Source organism: Schistocerca piceifrons, chromosome X, assembly GCF_021461385.2.
Source record: "Schistocerca piceifrons isolate TAMUIC-IGC-003096 chromosome X, iqSchPice1.1, whole genome shotgun sequence".
In the NCBI taxonomy this organism is placed as follows: Eukaryota; Metazoa; Arthropoda; class Insecta; order Orthoptera; family Acrididae; genus Schistocerca; species Schistocerca piceifrons.
Genome location: NC_060149.1, coordinates 321,323,996 through 321,346,171, shown reverse-complemented (window position 1 = coordinate 321,346,171; position 22,176 = coordinate 321,323,996). Strand labels below are relative to the sequence as shown.

Sequence of the window (22,176 nt, the reverse complement as noted above, 5' to 3'; positions counted from 1 at the left end):
GTTAAGTCGCATAGTGCTCAGAGCCATTTGAACCATCTACGTAGTGAGTTAACCCAGGAAACTGTTCCTTAGGACGTTATTGAATGGAAATGTGCAAAATATGTTAAGATTTTGATCCGTTTGTTTTCAAGTCAAGCAATTATATGAGGAGCTAAAGTAGTTGAACTCAGTTGTTTGCTCAGCTCAGTGACAAGCTCCTTCTAGTTCATTTTTCACCAGAATGTACGCCCAGAAATTTCGAGCATTCTACTATTTTTATTGACTCCTCGTCATGTGATACATCTATCGTTATTATGATTATTTATTGTGCAGAACTGAACATAGTGTACTTTATTAAAATTTATTGAGATTCCATATTCAGAGAACCATTTAATAATTCTCTGAAAAAGGTAGTTAACAATCTATTATGTAGTTGTTCCTCCACTGCAATTTCTTGTAGTACTAGTATTGTCTGCAAAAGGTACCAATTCTGCTTGATGAATTTAAGTGGAAATGTCATTGACATATATAAGGAACAGGAGTGGACCCAGAATTGAGCCATGTGGTACTCCTTTTGTTATTTCTTCTCAATCACCAAAATTTTTTCTGCATCCAACACTGTTTCAATTATTCAACAAAACTTTCTGTATTCTGTTGTTTACATATGATTCAAATGGTTCAAATGGCTCTGAGCACTATGGGACTTAGCGTCTGAGGTCATCAGTCCCCTATAACTTAGAACTACTTAAACCTAACTAACATAAGGACAGCACACACATCCATGTCCGAAGCAGGATTCGAACCTGCGACCGTAGCGGTCGCGCGGTTCCAGACTGAAGGGCCTAGAACCGCTCGGACACAACGGCCGGCTACATATGATTCAAATCAGTTGTTTACAAAGCAATTAGTTTTTTAAAAAATTAACTTTTTCTTACATAATAACATAATCTACGTAAGCAAACGCCTTTGTAAAGGTAACAAAGAAGACTAACTGATGACATTTTCGTATTTAAGGCTTCTAATATTTGGAGACCATTTCCAGTCATTCATGGACCTCATGTTCCCAAACAACGATGGAATTTTTGCGGATGACAATGTGCCACAGTTGTTCGTGACTGGTTTGATGAACATTCTGGCCTGTTCGAAAGAATGATTTGGCCACCCAGATCGCCCGACACGAATCCCAAAGAACATTTATGGGACATAATCGAGAGGTCAGTTCGTTCACACATTACGGCACCGGGAACGCTTTCGCAATTATATACTGCTACAGAGACAGCATGGCTCAGTATTTTTCCATGCGACTTACAACGAGTTGTTGAGTCCATGTCATGTCGAGTTTCTGAATTACGCTTGGTAAAAGGAGATCCGACGCAATATTAGGAGGTATCACATGACTTTCGTCACTTGAGTATATTTCAGCTTGTCTGGAAAAATTCCCTGTGCAAGTGGTGCATCACGCATATCACTCAGGACATAACTTACTAAATTAGAAAAACTTTTCAGAATTCTGTTAGAAGTTCCATCAACTCCATATGAGCTTTTGTTTCTTATAACATTTACAATCTTATTAATTTCAGTGAAAGATGTTGGTGCTTCTTCTGTATGAAGTTTAGTAGAATGACATTTATAATATATTCTCTTGCTTTTTAAACTGTATCATTTAATCCCATTTTTTACTGCATTTGGAAAATTATTTTAAAATTATCAGTAAAACAATGCCATTTAGTTAGATTTTGATGGCACCTTGTGCACTGACTGGCTGTCCTGTCTCCCGTTTTACAGTGTCCTACATCGTTTTAGTCTTACTATCTGCATTATTAATTACCATCTAGACGTGCATATGTCTGGACATTTTAATGACTTTTCTTAATGTATTATACAGGGTGTCCAAATTAAAATTTCAGTTTCAGAGCGCTGTAGAATGATAACCACTGTTCAGAATGACCTCAAATCTGAGCAGCATTTTATTGATGCAGGGGAAACGTTACGGAACAAAACCAAAATTTAACGAAAATTTTACAAATAGCTGGCGCAGTAACCGTAAAGGGGCTCGGCTACATATGACAGATGAACCTGCTGCTCCCTAACATAACTTCACAAATAAATATAACTTTTCAGGATATGGTTCTGAGAAAGACTCGCGAATCTTTTAGCTACTACACCCACATACATATGGTATATATACTGGTGTCCAAAATTAAAGCAAGAAACGGAAGTTTTCAAAGGTTGCGTTTATTTTGCCACAAAACAGTAGAAACATATGACAGGAAGGTAGAAACAATGTGAAGAATACAGAACGTAAACAACTGCAACATGCAAAAATAGAAGAAATGTTCTTCGTTTTTTCAAACTTAGCAGAGTTGCACACACATTCCGACAGCTGGTTTATGCGCTCAGTATGGGGTGTGACGACCACTGGCAGCAACAGAGGCCTAATAACGACGGAGAAAGCTGCTGTGAATAACGTCGTCAATGTCATGTTGAGGAAATAACGTCCATTCTTCCCGCGGAACTTCTCTCAAGTCTTGGAGAGTGGTTGGTGGATGTTGATGTGTTACAGCCCGTCTTCCTAGTACATCCCAGACATGCTCTATGGTATTCAAATCGGGAGAGCGACCAGGCCACGCCATGCGTGCAGCATCTTCCGTTCCCAAGAAAACATCAACCATTCGTGCTGTATGAGGTCGAGCATTATCATCCATCATTACGACGTCTGGGTTCACAGCACCTAACAACAACCGTACATAAGGTCTCAAGACATCGTCATGGTACCTGACACGAGTTAAACCTTTCCGATTCACCGTACAATTTCGTGAAGAGATGTTCGATTGATCAACATAATCCCTGCCCGCACCATCAGCGATCCTCCTCGATATCGGCCTCTTTCCAAAATGTTCGTGACTCGAAATCGTGTTCCACATTCCCTTCAGATGCGAATCCGTCGAGAATCACTCTCCAGACCAAATTGGGATTCATCTGTGTAAAGAACACTGGCCCACTGTTCGACTGTCCAGGTGGCATGCTGACGACTCCACTTTAGACGTTCCCTTCTGTGAAGACTCGTTAGAGGCACACAAATAGCATGTCTCCGACAATAAAGGCCACTCTGTCGAAGCCTTCTCTACACCGTTTGCCTCGATACAACACTTCCAGTGGATGCTGCTAGGTCAGATGCCAGTTGCTACGCAATTATAAGACGGTACCACCATGCCCTTACAGCCAAATAACGGTCCTCTCTTTCTAATGTCACTCATGGTCGGCCCTGCCCTGGTCTGTGGGATACAGTTTCGGTCTCTATAAACTGTCTCCACATCCGAGAAACAACAGAACAATTCACGCTAAGCCATCGAGCCACGTGAGTTTGCGACTGCCCTGCTTTCATTCTTCCTATGGCCCTCCACCACGGAGAGTCTAGTAGACCTGTGTTCTGTGTCATACTACACATTCTGTGATTGTGTACACAGCGGTTGTGGATGTGCGACTACTCGGCAAACATTACTCCGTTTGATACGTGCCCTGACGTCATGGTTTGCGTGGTTTTCCGTTGACAGAAATGCCATCTTCCGTGTAGAATACGATTGTACGGACATCTGTTAACAGTTTGTATGATTATATCGTGACATAGACACAGAATGGGGAAATATAGGTTTGTTGCTTTAATTTTAGACGCCAGTGTAGTTTTGATCTAGAAAGGCCACGAATTTGTAATCATGCCTATGTGCTAAAAATATTTGGCCAGGAGGGACTTGTATGTTTGCATTTTGTATAACCAACAAATTAAGTACTTAAATATTCTAATAGCATAATACACACATCTAAATTCTATTGAGAAACTTTGTTTATACCTTTCTCTTAACAAATACTCTGTCAAAAGCCAAAGATAGGGTGTGGTCACTCTATATTGTCATTCAGTGTTTTTATGCAACCCTACTTCAGTGTTACTGAGCCACATAAGCAATTTTCTTTTTTAACCCTTTCTACTTTACTGAATTTCATTTATAACTGAAAGAATTTTACCTGTAATTTACTCAAAAATTAAACTTGCAAAACCTCTGTATTTATGCATGACGAGTTCATCCTTCTAGCAAAACTTATTTACTCACTTTTACTTTACTTATTATCACAAAGAGAGTAAGAATATTAAAAATGTGGAATTTGTCTCAAAACATCTACTTCAGTACTTAAAGTAAAATTTCGTTTCAGCCCTTTTACTATTTAAATCATACATTACTTTCTCCACAACTATTTTCAGACAGTTATTCAAAGACGTAAATTAGTGCTTGTAAATACTGAATAAAGCGCTTCAAATGTTTTTATAACAGGTTTACTCGGAATAATCAAACGCCAGGAAAGGACCCTATACAGGTGAATGATTAAGAATAAAACAACAGGGTGAACCACGTTTTATGTTTAACACAACAATTATTCAAAAAAGGTTAGTTTTGAATTAATGGTTCACGCTGCTAAAGTTGTCTTGCATAGTTCGTAGCCTGTTGGCTGTAGTCGTTAGGCGTGGCGTACAGTAATGGCGCCTACACTACCCATGGTACGGCGTACAAGTTCCTTGAAGTGTGAAATAATTAATTCGTCTTAGTGTCGTTTTAACGTCAATAAAATAGCCCAACAGCTTGTACGAAAGCAGCAATAATTCAGCACTCGTCATCCGAGGCTATTGTGCAACAATTTCGGCCAATGCATCGCCTGCTCCGTCCGTGTGTTGCCTCTTTCACTGATGCTTACAGACTGTATCCTCTCGTTCCAGCTCGCTCTGCAGGTAGCGCGCCAAAATCCCAAGCCACCTTTTACGCTTCCCACAAGAATTTCCGTACAGTACAAAAGCACTCCATCTTTTACCTTTCACATATCCTATACATTGTCCCTAAGTGTATACCATTTTATACAGACGAAAACTTGCTCAAATATATAAAATTAGATACACAAAAATTTTCATTTCATTAATCCACGACAAAATATTATTTACTAAATTACATATTTCACATATTTCTTTACATATGTTACAAACATACATTAGAAAAGCATTCTTACATTACACACATCGCTCTTTCCATACAGTCTTTGCATATCACAGTTATATGGCGACAAACTTTAAGGGCAAACAATTTTTATGAATTAGATGAGTGATTGAATAATAGTGTTACACATCCACCACGGGAAGGTCGTACCACATCGGCTAGGAAAAATCGCATAAAAAGCAATAAGACACCGGTTTATAGTTTTCCTTAGACCAGATTAGATTACATTCACTTTCATTGGAACTGATTCGTAGTGAGGAGTTCCTCCAGGATGTAGAACATGTCCTGGGACGAATAACCACATAAAAGACTAAAGGACATCGGTTTTTGTCATGGGACCAAAAACCCCACAAAATGCATAATGACATCGGTTTCTAATTGTCATTAGACTGGCGCAAGACATGTCTAGTATGCTGTCCATTGTTTTTTGTCATAAGTTGAAATCGAGAAACAGCTTGTTGCACAACAGATCGAGTGTCTCGGGGGTCATGTTCAGGATGCATTGCGCAATGCGTGCCTTCAGTCCACCTACGTTCGTAATTGGAGCACTGAACTCAACACCTTTCAAATAGCCCCACAGCCAGAAGTCACACGGAATATCAGGTGATCTGGACGGCTGTGGGGAAATTACGGTTGGTAATTCTAGCCTTTCCGAAATGCATCTGCAGCAGCCACTCACAGGCTGCGCAATGTGTGGAGGAACGCCATCTTGCATAAAAATTTTCCTACCCACACATCCATGCTATTGAAGAGTTCGAATGACGTTGATGCGCAGAAGCCTCCCACAGCGTTTCCCAGTGACGGTACAGATAACAAGACCCACAGGACTCATCTCCTCGAAAGAAAGTACGGCCCTATGATGAACAATGCCGTCAACCCCCACCATAGAATCATCTTTGCAGAATAAAGTGGTATGGGTTGACATGAGTGCGGATTTTGCGTTCCCCATATTCTGCAGCTCTGCATATTGGCATGTAATTGAAGATGGAAATGGGATTCGTCTGTCTACAGAATGTTTCATGGCCATTCATTGTCGACTTCCATGCGAGTAATAAATCCCAGAACGAACGCCTGTCTTTCTGGCAGCTCAGCAGAAAGCAACTCATGAACATGGGTGATTTTGTGTGGATAGCAATGCAGGATGTTTCGTAGGATTTTATGCACCGTGATTGTAGGCATGTCCAACGTTCGGACAATTCCCCGTGCACTACATGTTTGCACACTAGCACTCTATCCCTCCTGCAGTGCTGTGGCCCACATCTTCGACAGACATCGCATCGACAGTTTTCCTCCCTCTGCCGCACTGCACTTCAAAAGAACCTGCATTTTCGAATTTCGAAACCTTTTTCTCCAGACCCTTAGCAAACATTGGACCAATGCCATTTCTCATACCCTTGAGTGTACGGAACTTCTACAGGGCTACTAGCGCACAGTCACCATTATTGTAAAAGATCTTTACTAGCAGCTCGCGATCCTTCATGGAGACCGTCACGTTAAGCGTCTCTGACGCAAGTTAAGGAACAGTTGTGTGAGGCGCTTCTGTTGGTGTGCATATTCTGACGTTTCAGCTCCGTCTATTAGTCAAATTTTGGTTTTTTGGTGAGAGGATCTCATTCTACAGCATTTCGAAGCTGGAACTTTAATTATGGACATCCAGTAGTTTTTTCTGCAAGTTTTGAATGCAAGTAACGTCGGATCTTGACTTACTCTCGCCTTTATATAAATTTCCCTTTTCCTCTTACATGAGATTTTAAAGTCTTTAGTTATCCATGGCTTACGCGTTCCTTTAACGGGCGTTCCAGATAACTCTTCAGGACACCTACTTTCAAATAGAGTCATGGATTTACTACTAAGTATATTGAATTTCACATTGGCATCCCTTTCATGTACCTCATCCTCTACCAAGTCTTTAAACTTGTTCTTAAAACATCGTATCCTGGTATCGTTAAGGATCCACACTGCTTTGTATGAACATGCTTCAGATCTGTAAGGTACTAAATTCTTTATTTTCATCAATTAGCATAATTATCACATGGCGTATTAACCATTGGGTACACATTAAATGTTTAGCTTGACAACTGTCTATAAAAATATCAGTCAGTCGTTCTATCTTGATGCATACTAGTTGGAAAATTCATTACGGAAATCGTATTGATGCAGTCAAATAAGGACTCAAGTTCACTTTTTCTGTCAGGGTCTTTTCAGAAATCTACACTCGAATCTCCACAAACTACCAACTGTTTATTCTTGTTTAACAGGTAGCTCAACAATGCATCTAGATTCCTTATAAATAGCTGAAAGTTTTCTGGAGAGGACCTATAGACTGTTACATGAGAATTATTCTGCAGTAACAACTCACAAACGAATGCTTGTCGGTTCTGGTCCGCTTAAAAACTGCTTGTTTCAGTATTTTAACTTTATGTCCAACTTTCATGTACGCTCATAAGCCAAAACGTTATGACCACCACCCACCGTAACGTTGCATGCCGCTTGGCGGCGTTGCTGGCACGTGACGCAGTAACAAAAATATGTAACCGGAGCCGACACGAACGGGGGATCATCCTAGAGAAGATATTGGCTGCAAATGGGGAAATCCATTGAGATAAACGACTTTGGCAAATGGCAGATTATTATGACGTAGAGCCTGTGAACGAGTATCTCGAAAACGGCGAAGCTGCTCGAATGCTAACGTGCTATTGTCGTAAGTATCTATGGAAAGAGATAGAAGAACAGTGAAACTACGACTAGGAAGTAAATGGTTGGACGTACACGGATCTTCACAGGACGTGGGGTGAAGAGGCTGCTCTGCTCTAAAGGAGAGATGGTGATCTGTGGCATCTCCACCGAAAGAGCACAATGCTGGTGCACGCTTAAGTGTTTCAGAGCACACCGTTCATCGTACTTTGTTGAACATGGAGCTGCGCAGCAGATCACACCTACGTGTGTCGTTGGCGACATCGTCAAGTAAGATAGCAGTGGGCACGGGACATTCGGGATTCGACCGTCGATCAATGGAAACGTGTCGGCTCCTCGGGTGAATCAGGTTTTGCTACACTACGTCGCTCGTCGCCTCCACAAACGCCATCATCGAGGTGAACTGCAGCTCAAAACGTGCAGCTGCTCTGATGAAACAAATTAATTTTACTTTTCCGGAAACACTTACATGTGCAAGTCTGACTCCAATGATCGCAGCGGTTTTGGCCTTGTGAACTTGTGGCCCCCCTTACACTTCCTGTCAAATGCGCAACTAATCTATCCTTCTTCTTCCTACTGCGGTGCAGGCCATAATTTTTTTATCCCCACCTCCCAATAGCAGCAGGTATGAGTCTTTGTTTCCGTGAAAAGCAATTTTTTATTCGGCTGCATTAACCCAAATTTAGTCACGGCGCTTCAAAACCTCCGCAAACCGCACACGAGTGTGTGTTGTTGCTGCTCCTCCTATTTCCTCATAGTCTCCTTTAATATTATAATCTAAGCTGCTAGCTACGCTGTTTCCTGCTCCTCTTACTGTAATAATCTGAACTTCTTCATCAAAATCTCTGCACAAAGCCCACCTGTTCACTGTTACCTGTCTAGGGCTGGCACTAGGTATCATGATGCTTGTGATCTGATATTCCACACCTATCATTTCCTGTAGCGTTTGGCCTATACCACTAAAGTGTTTGTACAACTCTACTGCATTCTACTTGGCTACTGGATGAGACCCTTCTCCTATTTGATGTAACAAGGCAAACCAACTGGTAACAAGGTGTTGAAATGAGATTCTAGGCCGGCCGCGGTGGCCGAGCGGTTCTAGGCACTTCAGTCCGGAACCACGCGGTTGCTACGGTCGCAGGTTCGAATCCTGCCTCGGCCATGGATGTGTGTGAAGTCCTTTGGTTAGTTAGGTTTAAGTAGTTCTAAGTTTAGGGGACTGATGACCTCAGCTGTAAAGTCCCATAGTGCTTAGAGCCATTTGAACTATTTTTTTGAGATTTTGGAGGTTTTCTTCTTTTGCTTATTTCTTGTTTCCTTTTGCAGTTCCCATTGTCTCTTCCCTCCTTCAAGCTACCTGACTAAAAATACGCCGATTATCTTGTCTCGACTGCATAACCTACAATTCCACGGGAGGGCCTCCTCTGATGCTTTACTGGCCTCGCAGTTCAACTGCCCAAGGGAAACACCAATTCACAATCCTGACATGTTTCTTCTAGACTCACTAACCTACGGCAACATTCACATTTAATACACAGGAACGCTATTTCTGCAATAAGCAGAGAAACGTTCTTAAACTGCAATAATGTAAAACCTAATGAACACTTATCAGCACAGCTAACTTCTCTCCGAGAGGTGGATGTTAACACGAGAACGGAAATATCTCATAGTTATTCCATGAATCGAGGTTTTAGATTTCAGAAGACACGAAAAGTATAAAAACTAAAAAAGCGCGATATTTTTAACACACTATCCTGATATTGAGAGAAGCACTGTAATGTAGTAAAAACAGCAATCTAGTCGAGCTAAATAACACAATAAATAAACAAAAATTGTGCCTGGTGGCGGACGTACCACGTTAAAGTCCTGTAACTGATTATTTAAAAAAATAATGTGCTATGCCTTTGCTTCATCTGCGTGTTGCGTGCAGAATCTTTGTATTTAGGTTACATATGTCCGCGTAAGGTGATGGGCGCATTTTCTCTGACTGTTTCAGGAGAGCACTGTGAGACTGTCTTCGACGAGTGCGAATCCCAGCCCTGCCAGAACGGTGGACTGTGCTCTGACGAATTCGGTTCCTTTCTTTGTACATGCTCTGTGGGTTTCACAGGTCAGTATGTTCTTAATTCCATCAATCTAAGAATCTTTCGAACCAGTCCTTTCTTTCTTAAATATATTTCTTTTGTCTACAGGAAAACTATGCGAGCTGGATATTGATGAGTGCACTTTGAGCCCCTGCCTGAACGGAGGATGTTGCTCAAATTCTGTTGGAAGCTATTCGTGCGCATGTCGCCCAGGCTTCGAAGGTACTACGACTTTTTACATTGCTTGCAGGGTTACTGATAAGCCCTATTGTAAACCCACGATGAGATGGGGGAAAATTGTTTGCTGGAGGGGAAACCTCACAAAGTATTCTGTGTGATCTACAGCCGGTTCAAATGCAAGTGATGGAGCATATGCCAATATTCACAGACATATTACGTTTACTGTACGAGAGAGTCAGTTATGACGCAAATGAAAGTGCAGTCACTTTAACGGATACTATATCGTTAGTGAAGGTGCGTCCGCATTAAGTAAGACATAGGATGTGAGATTCTGTGATATATGATCAGAGCTGATCTCTTTTTGAACTCTGAGTCTTGTCCAAAGCCGGCAATTTTACAAGTTTTTTCAGAAGGCGCAGTGCATGCGTTTTGCAGGTGCCTTCTTATGATCTGTTAGTGACACGTCCGTTTGTTATCTATATTGTGTGTGTATCTGTAACGAATATTTGTATAGTATAGTATTACTATTGCGTCGTTATGGATGATTATGGAAGTGAAGAAAAGTGTGAATTCTGGTCTCGACACATCATCTGTACCAAGGCGGTTGCCGACCTTAATATTCCCCCTTCACTTACGTGTGACTACCAAGAAAGCTGCATACCCACATGAGACACTGCAGATAGATTTTAGATCTATCTTAGGTCACTTGAACGCATTACACAACCTCACGTCGCTTTACCAACCCAGTATTGATGATGAAAATTTTTCCACCACAAGAGTTTGAAAGGATTACCTTCGCGTCACATGTCACCGTATTATCACGCGTCAGCGACCTCGGTTATGAAAACGGGTTAGCAGCCACACAGTGCATAGCAAATTAGATTGGGTAGTTCCGGAGACATTTCACCGTGAAGCAGAGACAGAGATGTACGAGGGTTGCCCAGAAAGTAATGCATCGCATTTTTTTGCTCAGCCGAAGACAATGCTCCGAATGCGAAAAGTTACGTATGTATTACTTGAAGTCTTCTTAATGGGCGCGCCAAATTTCTGTCACTTCCGACAGATGTAGGTGATGTACGTTACAAGCAACGTGCCGGCATTGAAGTTCTCACTGCAGAGAAAGAAACTGTGGAGAATATTACAAACGCTTGTGAAAAGTCTATAGAGCATCTGCTGTCGACTGAAGTACAGTTAGTCGCTGGGCACGGAGGGTGACGTCATCAGAAGGAGGTTCGGTGGAGCTCCACGATTTGCAGCGGTCGGGAAGACGGCTGTCACATCTGACATGTTGCTGCGAGCTCTCGGACTTCCACTTGTTTGGGCCAATAAAGGATGCTATTCGTGGAAGACGTTTTGAGGACGATGAGGAGGTGATTCACACAGTGAAGCACTGGTTCAGCCACCAGGACAAGGTCAAGGATTCGTACCGACAGGCCATACGCGCCCTTGTTTTGCGCTGGACGAAGGCCATAGAACGGGAGATTACGTGAAAAAATAGGGATAAAAAACACAATTCTTTCGTCTGTGTGATTCTCATTATGTTCAATAAGGAATTGTTGAAGAAAAAAATGCGGTGCATTACTTTCTGGGCAACCCTCGTATTTAACAATCATCCAGATTTGTAATGCATATGTAAAGATTAGGAAATGAGGCACTTAAAGTAGTAAAGGAGTTTTGCTATTTGGGGAGCAAAATAACTGATGATGGTCGAAGTAGAGAGGATATAAAATGTAGGCTGGCAATGGCAAGGAAAGCGTTTCTGAAGAAGAGAAATTTGTTAACATCCAGTATTGATTTAAGTGTCAGTAAGTCATTTCTGAAAGTATTCGTATGGAGTGTAGCCATGTATGGAAGTGAAACATGGACGATAAATAGTTTGGACAAGAAGAGAATAGAAGCTTTTGAAATGTGGTGCTACAGAAGAATGCTGAAGATTAGATGGGTAGATCACATAACTAATGAGGAAGTATTGAATAGGACTGGGGAGAAGAGAAGTTTGTGGCACAACTTGACCAGAAGAAGGGATCGGTTGGTAGGACATGTTCTGAGGCATCAAGGGATCACCAATTTAGTATTGGAGGGCAGCGTGGAGGGTAAAAATCGTAGAGGGAGACCAAGAGATGAATACACTAAGCAGATTCAGAAGGATGTAGGTTGCAGTAGGTACTGGGAGATGAAAAAGCTTGCACAGGATAGAGTAGCATGGAGAGCTGCATCAAACCAGTCTCAGGACTGAAGACCACAACAACAACAACAACAACATGTAAAGCTCTTAAATGCTAATGCAAATTTAGAGAACAGTAACCAGATAGACAGGGATACTGAGTGATGAAAGTACTTACCATTAACCGCTTCACATTTCTGGTGCGAGTAAAAACTCATTCCTACGCGCAACTGATCATAAAAATGAAATTCACTGTACACCCCAGACGATTTAAAGAGCGGCTGTGTGAAAGGCTTGCCGATTTCAAGAGTTTGTTTTTACTGCATTTCTGTAGAGAAGAGATAGTGGTCAGCATCAAGGTCTACAAACAATAAAACTATGGAATTAAATTACCTACGAATGCACTTTCAGTTTAGTCACGTCTACTTTATAGACAAAGGTGAAGGTCTCTTCTGCTGTTATGTGAAAAGTTCAACTTCCGATGTGCTTATGAAGTTAAATCAGTTTCAGCCACAATTCCAAACATAAATAAATGCCTTCTGCTATATTCCAGTTAATACTTTATGCGGATGAACCAGAAATGAATTAGGTCGTATAATTGCATATTTTTGTCCCTAATTCCAGTTCCCTCTGGACTTTTCCTATTATTATGCATTATTCTTTCTTAGTCATCACACAAGATTTGAATAGTAGACGATTTTAGTTTCAGTAAGCCATCAACAGCAGACACTAGTTCAAAAAAGAAGCAGTAACCGCTACGTTCGCCTAACTTCTATCACCGCCTCAATGCTTCTTCCAGTTCTGGGAGACTTCTTTCATACATGTTTTACTTTTGGGCGAAGGATAAGATTGTCGACTCTGCCTGTTTCTTCAATCGCTGGAGCAGTGTCATCCTTGCTAACTACCATTTTCTTGATGAACAGTTGCGTGAAAGATTTAATTTCATCAGCCGCAACTTTTTAATTGTGACGTTCATAATTTTTGAGTTTAGACAAAATACATTCATCGACCGTTGATAAGGCGTGATAGATGCCGAAGTGTGCGTGCCACTGCTTCACCCGAACTGGCCTCACGCTGGGCTTAGTCTGACACCTGTGAGCAGCTGTCCTGCACTGGAGTGTCCATTCCTATAAGCAGTCCTATCTACCTGTGGATAATGTATACCTCTAACGGGTCATTTACGTATTGTCGTGTTTCTACAAATGGATGCTTAGGAAGGAGATTGGAGACGATCTTCCATAAGGATAGATCTTAGTATACTAGACTCCGAAGCACGAAAATATGGTATGAAAGAAACTATCTACACAGAAACTTAACCTTGAGAGGAAATTTAGTCATCGGTGCTCTGGCTCTGAGCACTATGGGACTTAACATCTGAGGTCGTCAGTCCCCTAGACTTAGAACTACTTAAACCTAACAAACCTAAGGACATCACACACATCCATGCCCGAGGCAGGATTCGAACCTGCGACCGTAGCAGCAGCGCGTTTCCAGACTGAAGCGCCTAGAACCACTCGGTCACAGCGGCCGGCCAGTCATCGGTACAGCAGCTAACATATTCACATAACAACAAAAATGTTACATCAGCCCGATATGTCTCGCAGGTTGTTGCTATTGTAACTGTTCCTGTACGGATCGGATGGTCACTACTGACATTGTGAACATACACACAGCTACCACGAGCACGCGGTACGTACGGGTAGAATGCCAAACTCCAATGGATTGCAGCATTTCAGTTGAAAGTGAAGCACCAGTTTGGACTCAATAGAGAAGTCTGTGGAACATGGAAAACCGCGCCCAATGATCATGGCCGCATCATAACGTTATGTGCAGAAGGCTTCACAACCAAGGAAGTTGCTCAACACGTGCATCTGTTTCGAAGTGCGGACATTAAATCTGTTCCAGTTGACGGGTAGTACTGAGAACTTACACCACATAGGTCGTCCGCGTTCGAGCGGTGCACAGGATGATAGATATCTACGGCTTTGGAGGCAAAGTAACAGTGGTTTGAGTGTTCCAGGACTGAATTCGGTGGTCGAAGAGGCTGCAGGACGTCATGTATCGCGTCAAACTGGTAGGAGACGATTGCGTGATGAGACTCTCCATTTCCGACGACCAAGCCGAGCACTATGTCGTACATAATAACACCATGGATTCGGTTACAAACTCACAATACATCATGTAGAATGAACCCTCCAGCATTGGCGTCGGGTGTCGTTTACGGACAAAACTTTGATCTGATAATCGAGGACAACGTATTTGGAGACAGTCCAGTAATACTGAGAGCCTTCAACACCGTGTCCCACGTATACAAAAAGGTGTTGATGGAGTAATGTTCTGGGATGGCCTTACATGGGGTCACCGTACACAGCTTGTGGTTGTTAAGGGCAATCTCACTGCTCCACGGTACAGGGAAGAGATTCTACAACAAATAGTAGGACCTAATTGTCAAAATTTTGGAGACAATTTTATCTCCATTGTTGATAACTCGCGCATTCATCGTGCTGTTCCCGTGAACACGTTCCTTCAGCATGCTAGGGTCACCATAATGGAGTGGCCTGACTGTTCCCCGGATATTAAAACAATCGAACATGTGTGGGCTCGATTCACGCGAGCTGCAAGCGTCAGTCGAGCAAGGGGATGTTTCACCACGTATTGACGTTGCTCAGGTGTGCTGCGAAAAACACCTAACGGAGACAGGTGATTTTATCAAAAAAATGGTTCAAATGGCTCTGAGCACTATGCGACTCAACTTCTGAGGTCATCAGTCGCCTAGAACTTAGAACTAATTAAACCTAACTAACCTAAGGACATCACACACATCCATGCCCGAGGCAGGATTCGAACCTGCGACCGTAGCGGTCACGCGGTTCCAGACTGAAGCGCCTTTAACCGCACGGCCACACCGGCCGGCGGTGATTTTATCGTTACAAAATATTTTTTATTTTTATTTCGTGACTGACACACTGCAAATGCATATACATGCATGCCTCAGAGTCAGTGTTTGTTTTCTGTACCATGGATTTTGAAAAAAAAATGGTGATGCAAAACTTTTGTTGGTGTGTGTATATCGAACAAGTATAGTTAGTTATATTGGCAACAATAACAACAGTGATGTAAAATACTTTATTACCTGATGAAAGCCTTTAAACTTCACAGCATATTGCAGGGTTGCATTATTGGGCTGTGAATGATGCTCGAAAGGGCACTTAATTCCGTGTGCATCTTGTTATCGAAAATCAAGGTAAATTGAACTTCATCTTCACATCGTCGTCGAGATCATGATAAACGGAGAACTTACTCTGTCGTGGTCTTCTTGAAGGAACTGTCTCAGCATGTGTCTCACGTTCTTAAGAATTTCTCTGTCGAGAATGATAAACTGAAATTTGAATTCGACATGTGACTTCCTCTTGTCTCGTTCAGTGAGGCAGTGCAGGAAATTCTGTAATTTAAAAGGATGGTAGCGGAAGGTCCTGCAGTCAGGAGCGGCACTCCCACCTCCTCTCGTGCTGTGGATATTTTAGTTTGACCTCCAAGAGGATTTATTCCAACTGGCACATTACTATAGCCGCCGTGCAACGTTTACGTTTGAATCAGATTATCAGCTTATTTTAATATGGTGCACCCTCAAAATCCTGTTGGGTCTAATCTGCCTTGGATTTAATGTGGTATCGGTCGTTTCGGCGTTAAATGTAATGTTCGATGAGCACTGCTGTCGCTATCGTGAGCCTTGCCACCATGACAGCGTGGGTGATCTCAGTGCTTACCATTTCCAGTACAAATATAGGCATTTTCGAAATAAATGGTTGTACCTCCGTCATAAGTTGCATTGAGAAGTACCTTTTTTTTTATTTCTTGATGGTGACTAGTTTCGGACACCTATGTTGATTTTCAAACCACCTGCACCATTAGTGTGACAAATACAGGCAATATCCTATGTACAAAAACTGCCTCTGCAGTGGTGATTAAATGGGCACTATGGACTACTCAACAACAGTAAATAGACCACATAGGACGGACATTAGTGTTCTCTAATATCTGGACATTAGATACTTCTAATAAACGTCCTATGTGGTCTATTTAGTGTTGTTAAGTCGGCCTGCCGGCCGGAGTGGCCATGCGGTTCTAGGCGCTACAGTCTGGAACCGGGCGACCGCTACGGTCGCGGGTTCGAATCCTGCCTCGGGCATGGATGTGTGTGATGTCCTTAGGTTAGTTAGGTTTAATTAGTTCTAAGTTCTAGGCGACTGATGACCTCAGAAGTTAAGTCGCATAGTGCTCAGAGCCATTTGAACCATTTAAGTCGGCCTTAGCGCCGCTTTGGTCGCCACCGCAGGAGCTGTTTTTGTACATAAGCTATTGCCTGTATCTGTCACATTTACGATACGGATGCTTTTAAAATGGACATAGGTGGCCGAAACTAGTCACCACCAAGAAATTAAAAAAAAAGATACTTCTCAGTGCAACTTATGGCGGAGCTACAACCATCTGTTGCAATTATAAAACAAGATGTGGACCTATTTTCCACCTGACACATGCTGCAAATTCGTAAATACATACTTTCGTTCAAAGTAGAATCATTTGTAAGATACAAGACTTGGGGTTGATTCCTACTTAGCAGACTCTATTGACTTCTCCCACCAAGCAACATAATATTTATTTTGTAGTTAACTAATATAGCGTAACTCAAACTTAGTATATTCTACTACCGAAAGATTCCTAAGGAATAAATGACGTTTTGTTTAATTTAAATAAATAGTCCTGGTAGCTAGCAACTTTGTTACTTACTCGAAGTTCGTATTACGATCTTACAAACAATGTTATTTTTCACAGGGAAATCCTGCGAAGTAAATATTAATGAATGTTCGTCCAGCCCCTGCAGTGACAACGGCCTCTGCGTGGACGGCGCTAACAACTTCACGTGCAGCTGCTACGACGGATTTGAAGGTTTGTAGTAACTTAACTCAATAACTCTATCAATCATGATACAGAAACCGAAATCAAATTAAGTGTTTCGCCTGCTGGCCACATAGTAAGTTAGTGAAAATGATGATTTCTTGTGTATTTATGCGCACTTGTCTCGCTCTTCCGGTACAAAAAGTAGAGAGTAGCGTATTACTGGACAGTCTTCCCGACTCGCTCTGACGATGGCTGAATGGTTGACGGCCGAAATATTAGCAGCAGACAAAGTATGGTTACGGCTGAATTCCCTTAATTTTATGGATCAGTTAATACCTCGTGAGAACTTGAACCTCCATATTGTCTTCGAGTCACAGTAAAAATGCTCCTTCCATTGTGGAGAAAAAGAGCTGATGCAGAAAAATTTCAGTTTCAAACTTTTGCCGCATATTGCGAAGAACATCATTACTTATAATGTTTTCGTAACTATCAGAGTTCGTTTTTCCATTAAGCCAGCCTAATAACCAGGGATAACAGCGGCAGATAATTACACATCTCCACCGAATTGCACAGCCGCCGCAGGGCTCATAGGTAATGATATCTGCCAAGCCTACACAAACGCACATGATACCCACACCATGTACTGCGACCCATCATTCCAAGATACCTTCTTACATAGTTCTTAAGACCAACGACATAGCTATAAGTATCACACTGAACAACGTCATTTTGCCACTATCCAAACCAATGGTCTGACCTCAAATCAAAAGAAAACAACTGCACATCGTTACGTCTTCGGCGAATTTCACTGTAACCACAACGCACACAAGTAATTACAGTTGGCCGGACACCCATATGATTTCCGTACCGTGTTCTGTGACTCACCGCTACATAGAACATCATTAGCCAGTTCCACACAACAATGGGGTACATGTACTACACGCACCACACTAGTAACGCAAAGCATTTGATCTTGCAGTCAGTGCCTTTTGGACTGTAGCATGGCTGTGTACACTATTCTCGTCGCCTCCTGATGGATCATTCTGTCACTGATCATATTGTACATGTGGTGTGGGTGACATTCCCAAGTGTCGTCAGGCGCATTTTCTTTGCGGTTTCGGCAGATATTTTCAATTTTCGTTTCCGAAATGCGTAACTAGAGTCAATCCAAACAGATACCGCTCATCACTTGTTTCGTGCGATGCCCCATCGGTTAAAAACAAAATTATTTTTAATAGCAGAATTTTTTGGGTCTCTTTAAAACAGACGTCCAAAATTAGTGTAGTGCGATATTAGTCTTATGGACATACATTATGTGGGACAGTAAAACATGAAGAATAAACAGTACTACAATAGCCAACGGTGATTGTCACTGCCAAGCAGCAGTGCTACTCAGCTCCTGCTGGAGTACTACTGGGTTCGAATCCTGCCTCGGGCATGGATGTGTGTGATGTCCTTAGGTTAGTCAGGTTTAAGTAGTTCTAAGTTCTAGGGGACTGATAACGTCAGTTGTTACGTCCCACAGTGCTCAGAGCCATTTGAGCCAGTACTGCTGTTTTACTGTGCATGTTAATACATATCGATAAAACTAATATCGCACTGGACTAATTCTGGACCTCTCTTTTGAATGGGCCCACAAAATTCTGCTCTAAAAATAACTTTGCTTTTAACAGGGAAGAAACCGACGCTTTCTGTTGACACATGACAGACCTGATGAGCATTAGTTGTTTGGGCTGGCTCCAGCTACAAATTGCATAAACGAAATTGCAAATATCTGCCGAAAAATCAGAGAATTATATATAGTAAGCTAGCCAACAGAGATTACGTTTATTTACTTATTGCCGAACTAGTATCGACCGCACATTCTCATCACCAGCGGTATCTTACATAGTAGTTTCTTAGCACATTTCAAATACGTTTGTCAGTAACATATGCATAGTTAGATAATTACAGGAACGTTATTGGCAAAACATCTGTGAAATGTGCTAAGGTACCAGTGTACAAGATGCCGCTGATCACGGGCAAGGCGCTCGATATTAGTCCAACAATAAATAAATAAGAGTAATCTCTGTTGGGTAGCTTATTGCAGAAAGGTACTTGTCCGAACTTTATAAATTTCTCTGTTTTGACGGTATGGTTGTGAATGGATAAATGCATTGTTTACCGCAAAATTGAAACGTTTTTCTACGATAACACAGGTCGTCAATTTTCCGTTTATTGTAGATAGGGAGCTAGTTTGGGGCATGTTACTGGAAGAAGGAGAGATACTATACTCTCGATGACGTTTTTGAGCTCATAAAACATTCCTGAAAGAACGATAAGAAGTTTCTATTGTTCAAATAAAGGTGGCTTCTTTTATCGACTACAGTTCTTGGTGCCTTACATTCCATAAAAGCAGCTACTAGAGCGATGATTCGTATGGTAAATTCGTTCCTAGACACCAGAAAAGGATTCTCACTATTTCAAAATTCCATGAGATGAACTTTTCAGCTGAAAATCCGCGCATAGTGTTACGTGCAACATAAATGCCGCTGGCTTGACGATAGACGCTTTTGCGATGAGGAAAGCTGTACAACCTCTGAATTTTTTTTCACAGCAAGTCTGCATACCTATAGTGCCTATTAATAACAACAAAATGGATTACATCAAGAAATCTTTGGTCAATATCCCTCAAGACAAGATGCAGTTTTGGAATTCAGTTACATCATGGCCGACAACATCATCTCATGATGCAGATGAAGGTAACTGAGTGATGCAACCATATAAAACGTCGCATATTATTCAGAAATATGTAGCAAACCATGTTTATTACAGTAAAAGACGTTAATATATACAACTCTATTTTAAAACAAGTAGCTTAAACTTAAAATTAATTTGAAAACACAGTGTACTGCAGAAATGTAACTTGTCCAACACCAACAGAACGTCGTCCCCCTCGTTCCTCTTACATCATACTTGACCTTTACGTGCATACAACAAGCAAGTAAACTTACATCAAGAAATACGTGTCAGGTGATAAACTGCGTTAAATCAGGTCTATCCTGTTTTTGGTTTCTACAGTTTTAAAACTGGAGCAACCACAGCTAAAATAGTTACACATAATTGCTTGACAGTTCATACAGTGAATAGATTTTTTAAAAATACAGGTGTTAAAACTATTAAAATGGAACTGAATGAAATGTCCAATGGTCTGCTGAAGTTGTATTTGTTCAGGTCACTTATAAACCAACACAACCAATTTCGCAACTTTTAAGTTCTATCTTCTGGTGCAAATATAAATGTTATGTCATAAGTTACACACAAAAATGTGTGTGAAATCTTATGAGACTTAACTGCTAAGGTCATCAGTCCCTAATCTTACACACTACTTAGCCTAAATTATCCTAGGGACAAACACACAAACCCATGCCCGAGGGAGGACTCGAACCTCCGCCGGGACCAGCCGCACAGTCCATGACTGCAGCGCCTTACAGCATAAATTACAGAATGCCACAGAGTAACAATTGGCGTTGCTAGGTGAGGTTTCAGCCCTCCTCAGTTGTTAAAAAGACCATCATCAATTATGAAACTCATGTCTGCGTTAAGTCGCGAACTCTACACTTTCCGATCAAAGTATGCTCTTGCCGGCCTATGCCAAGCCATTCAGGGAAGTGCTGGGCCCTGAAGTAGCAAAAGCCGACACACTCATGTGTATTAACAACTGCATTTAAAAAAAAATCTGTTCACTGTATGAATTGTCAAGAAATCGTGTACAACTATTTCAGCTGCGGTTGCCCGAGATTTAAAATTATCTGTAACGACTTGCCAAGTGTAGCTAGAAGAGCATATCATGATTAGTGGACCATATTTTTCCAAATTACATTGTGAACACGTAGAATAAGCGTGCTCATATGTTAGCAAGTTAAGCCATGACTTTTTGTTTACGTGCACAAATCCGCGAATTGTATATCAAAAGAGATAGAACTAATAAGGCGCTATATATGGCAAAGTTGAAGCTAGCAAGTATGAGCAGCATGAAGAACTTTGATGCAACACGGGAACATGAGAATGAGTGTGTCAATAGATTAAGTAACAGCCTGTCTTCAGTTCGAAATTACAAAAGTTAAGTTATCGAAGTAGCGAACCTCACCCTTCTAGCACTCCTCAGAGCGCGTTTAAATTGCCCCCCTCGGGTTTGCAACCTAACTCACGTTAGGTTCAACAAGAGTGAAACACGGCTACATGAGATAGGCTTATACTACGAAGCCGTTATCCCAAAAACAAATTGATTATTTCATTGCACGTTCCTTAACCGCCAGAGATGGTGGTCTATTTTCAACTGGCCAAAGAAATGAACAGCCATTAAAATTAATAAGGTAATCCCGTGACACATTCAACATCAAGGGGTTGGTCTACATGAGTCTTTGGAGTTAATCTCGGAAAACGCAGCTCTTTGCACCATTAACAAAAAAACCTAGATGACCTTAGAGCAATCATAGTAAAGGCAGCTATGGGTAAAACGAGTATTGTTGTGAAGGAGGATGAATACGTACCCAAAGTACAGGATTCCTTCGAAGAAAATAATTTTTCTCGCAGTAGATACGATCCTACTCCAATGTTTTTGACCCAGTTGAAGAAACACAAAAAAACCACTTCATCTTTTCCCACCCCTTTTCAAAAGAGTTCTCTCATACCCATGAATCCACAAGCACCAAGGTGAAGAGAGGTTATCAGATGGGTCTTCCGGCGCGTCCGACCGTTAACTTCAGAAATGGTATTGGCTACCAGGCATGAAAGTTATGAGCCAACTACACACATCAAAACAAGTTTTACATCACCCCAGTTCCCAGAACTCCTGAAGATAGGCGTTGACTGTGGATATTGTATGACAGACACAGTCCCTCTGACTGTTCAGAGATGTCACTAAACCCGCCAAAGATGTAAACAACCATGCATGAGTAGCGCCTATTAGACGGAGGGGGTTCGACAGCCGATCAGTTCCAGTCATTGTACCAGGAAGGAGGTACACGGCTCGTGTTGTCTGTAGTTCAACCATGCCTAGACAGTCAATACCGCTGTTCGATCGCGTCCGCATTGTTACTTTGTGCAAGGAAGGGCTCTCAACAAGGGAAGTGTCCAGGCGTCTCGGAGTGAACCAAAG

At 41.7% G+C, this 22,176-nt stretch overlaps 1 protein-coding gene across 1 annotated transcript in view; it reads left to right on the top strand.

Moving 5' to 3' along the window:
• LOC124722337 overlaps positions 1-22,176 on the top strand; it is a 433,578-nt gene that overhangs the window by 191,779 nt on the left and 219,623 nt on the right. Inside the window, exons 5-7 of the mRNA XM_047247512.1 lie at positions 9,706-9,819; positions 9,902-10,015; positions 16,971-17,084. Coding sequence (XP_047103468.1) covers positions 9,706-9,819; positions 9,902-10,015; positions 16,971-17,084 — 342 coding nt within the window. The remainder of the gene's footprint in view (positions 1-9,705; positions 9,820-9,901; positions 10,016-16,970; positions 17,085-22,176) is intronic.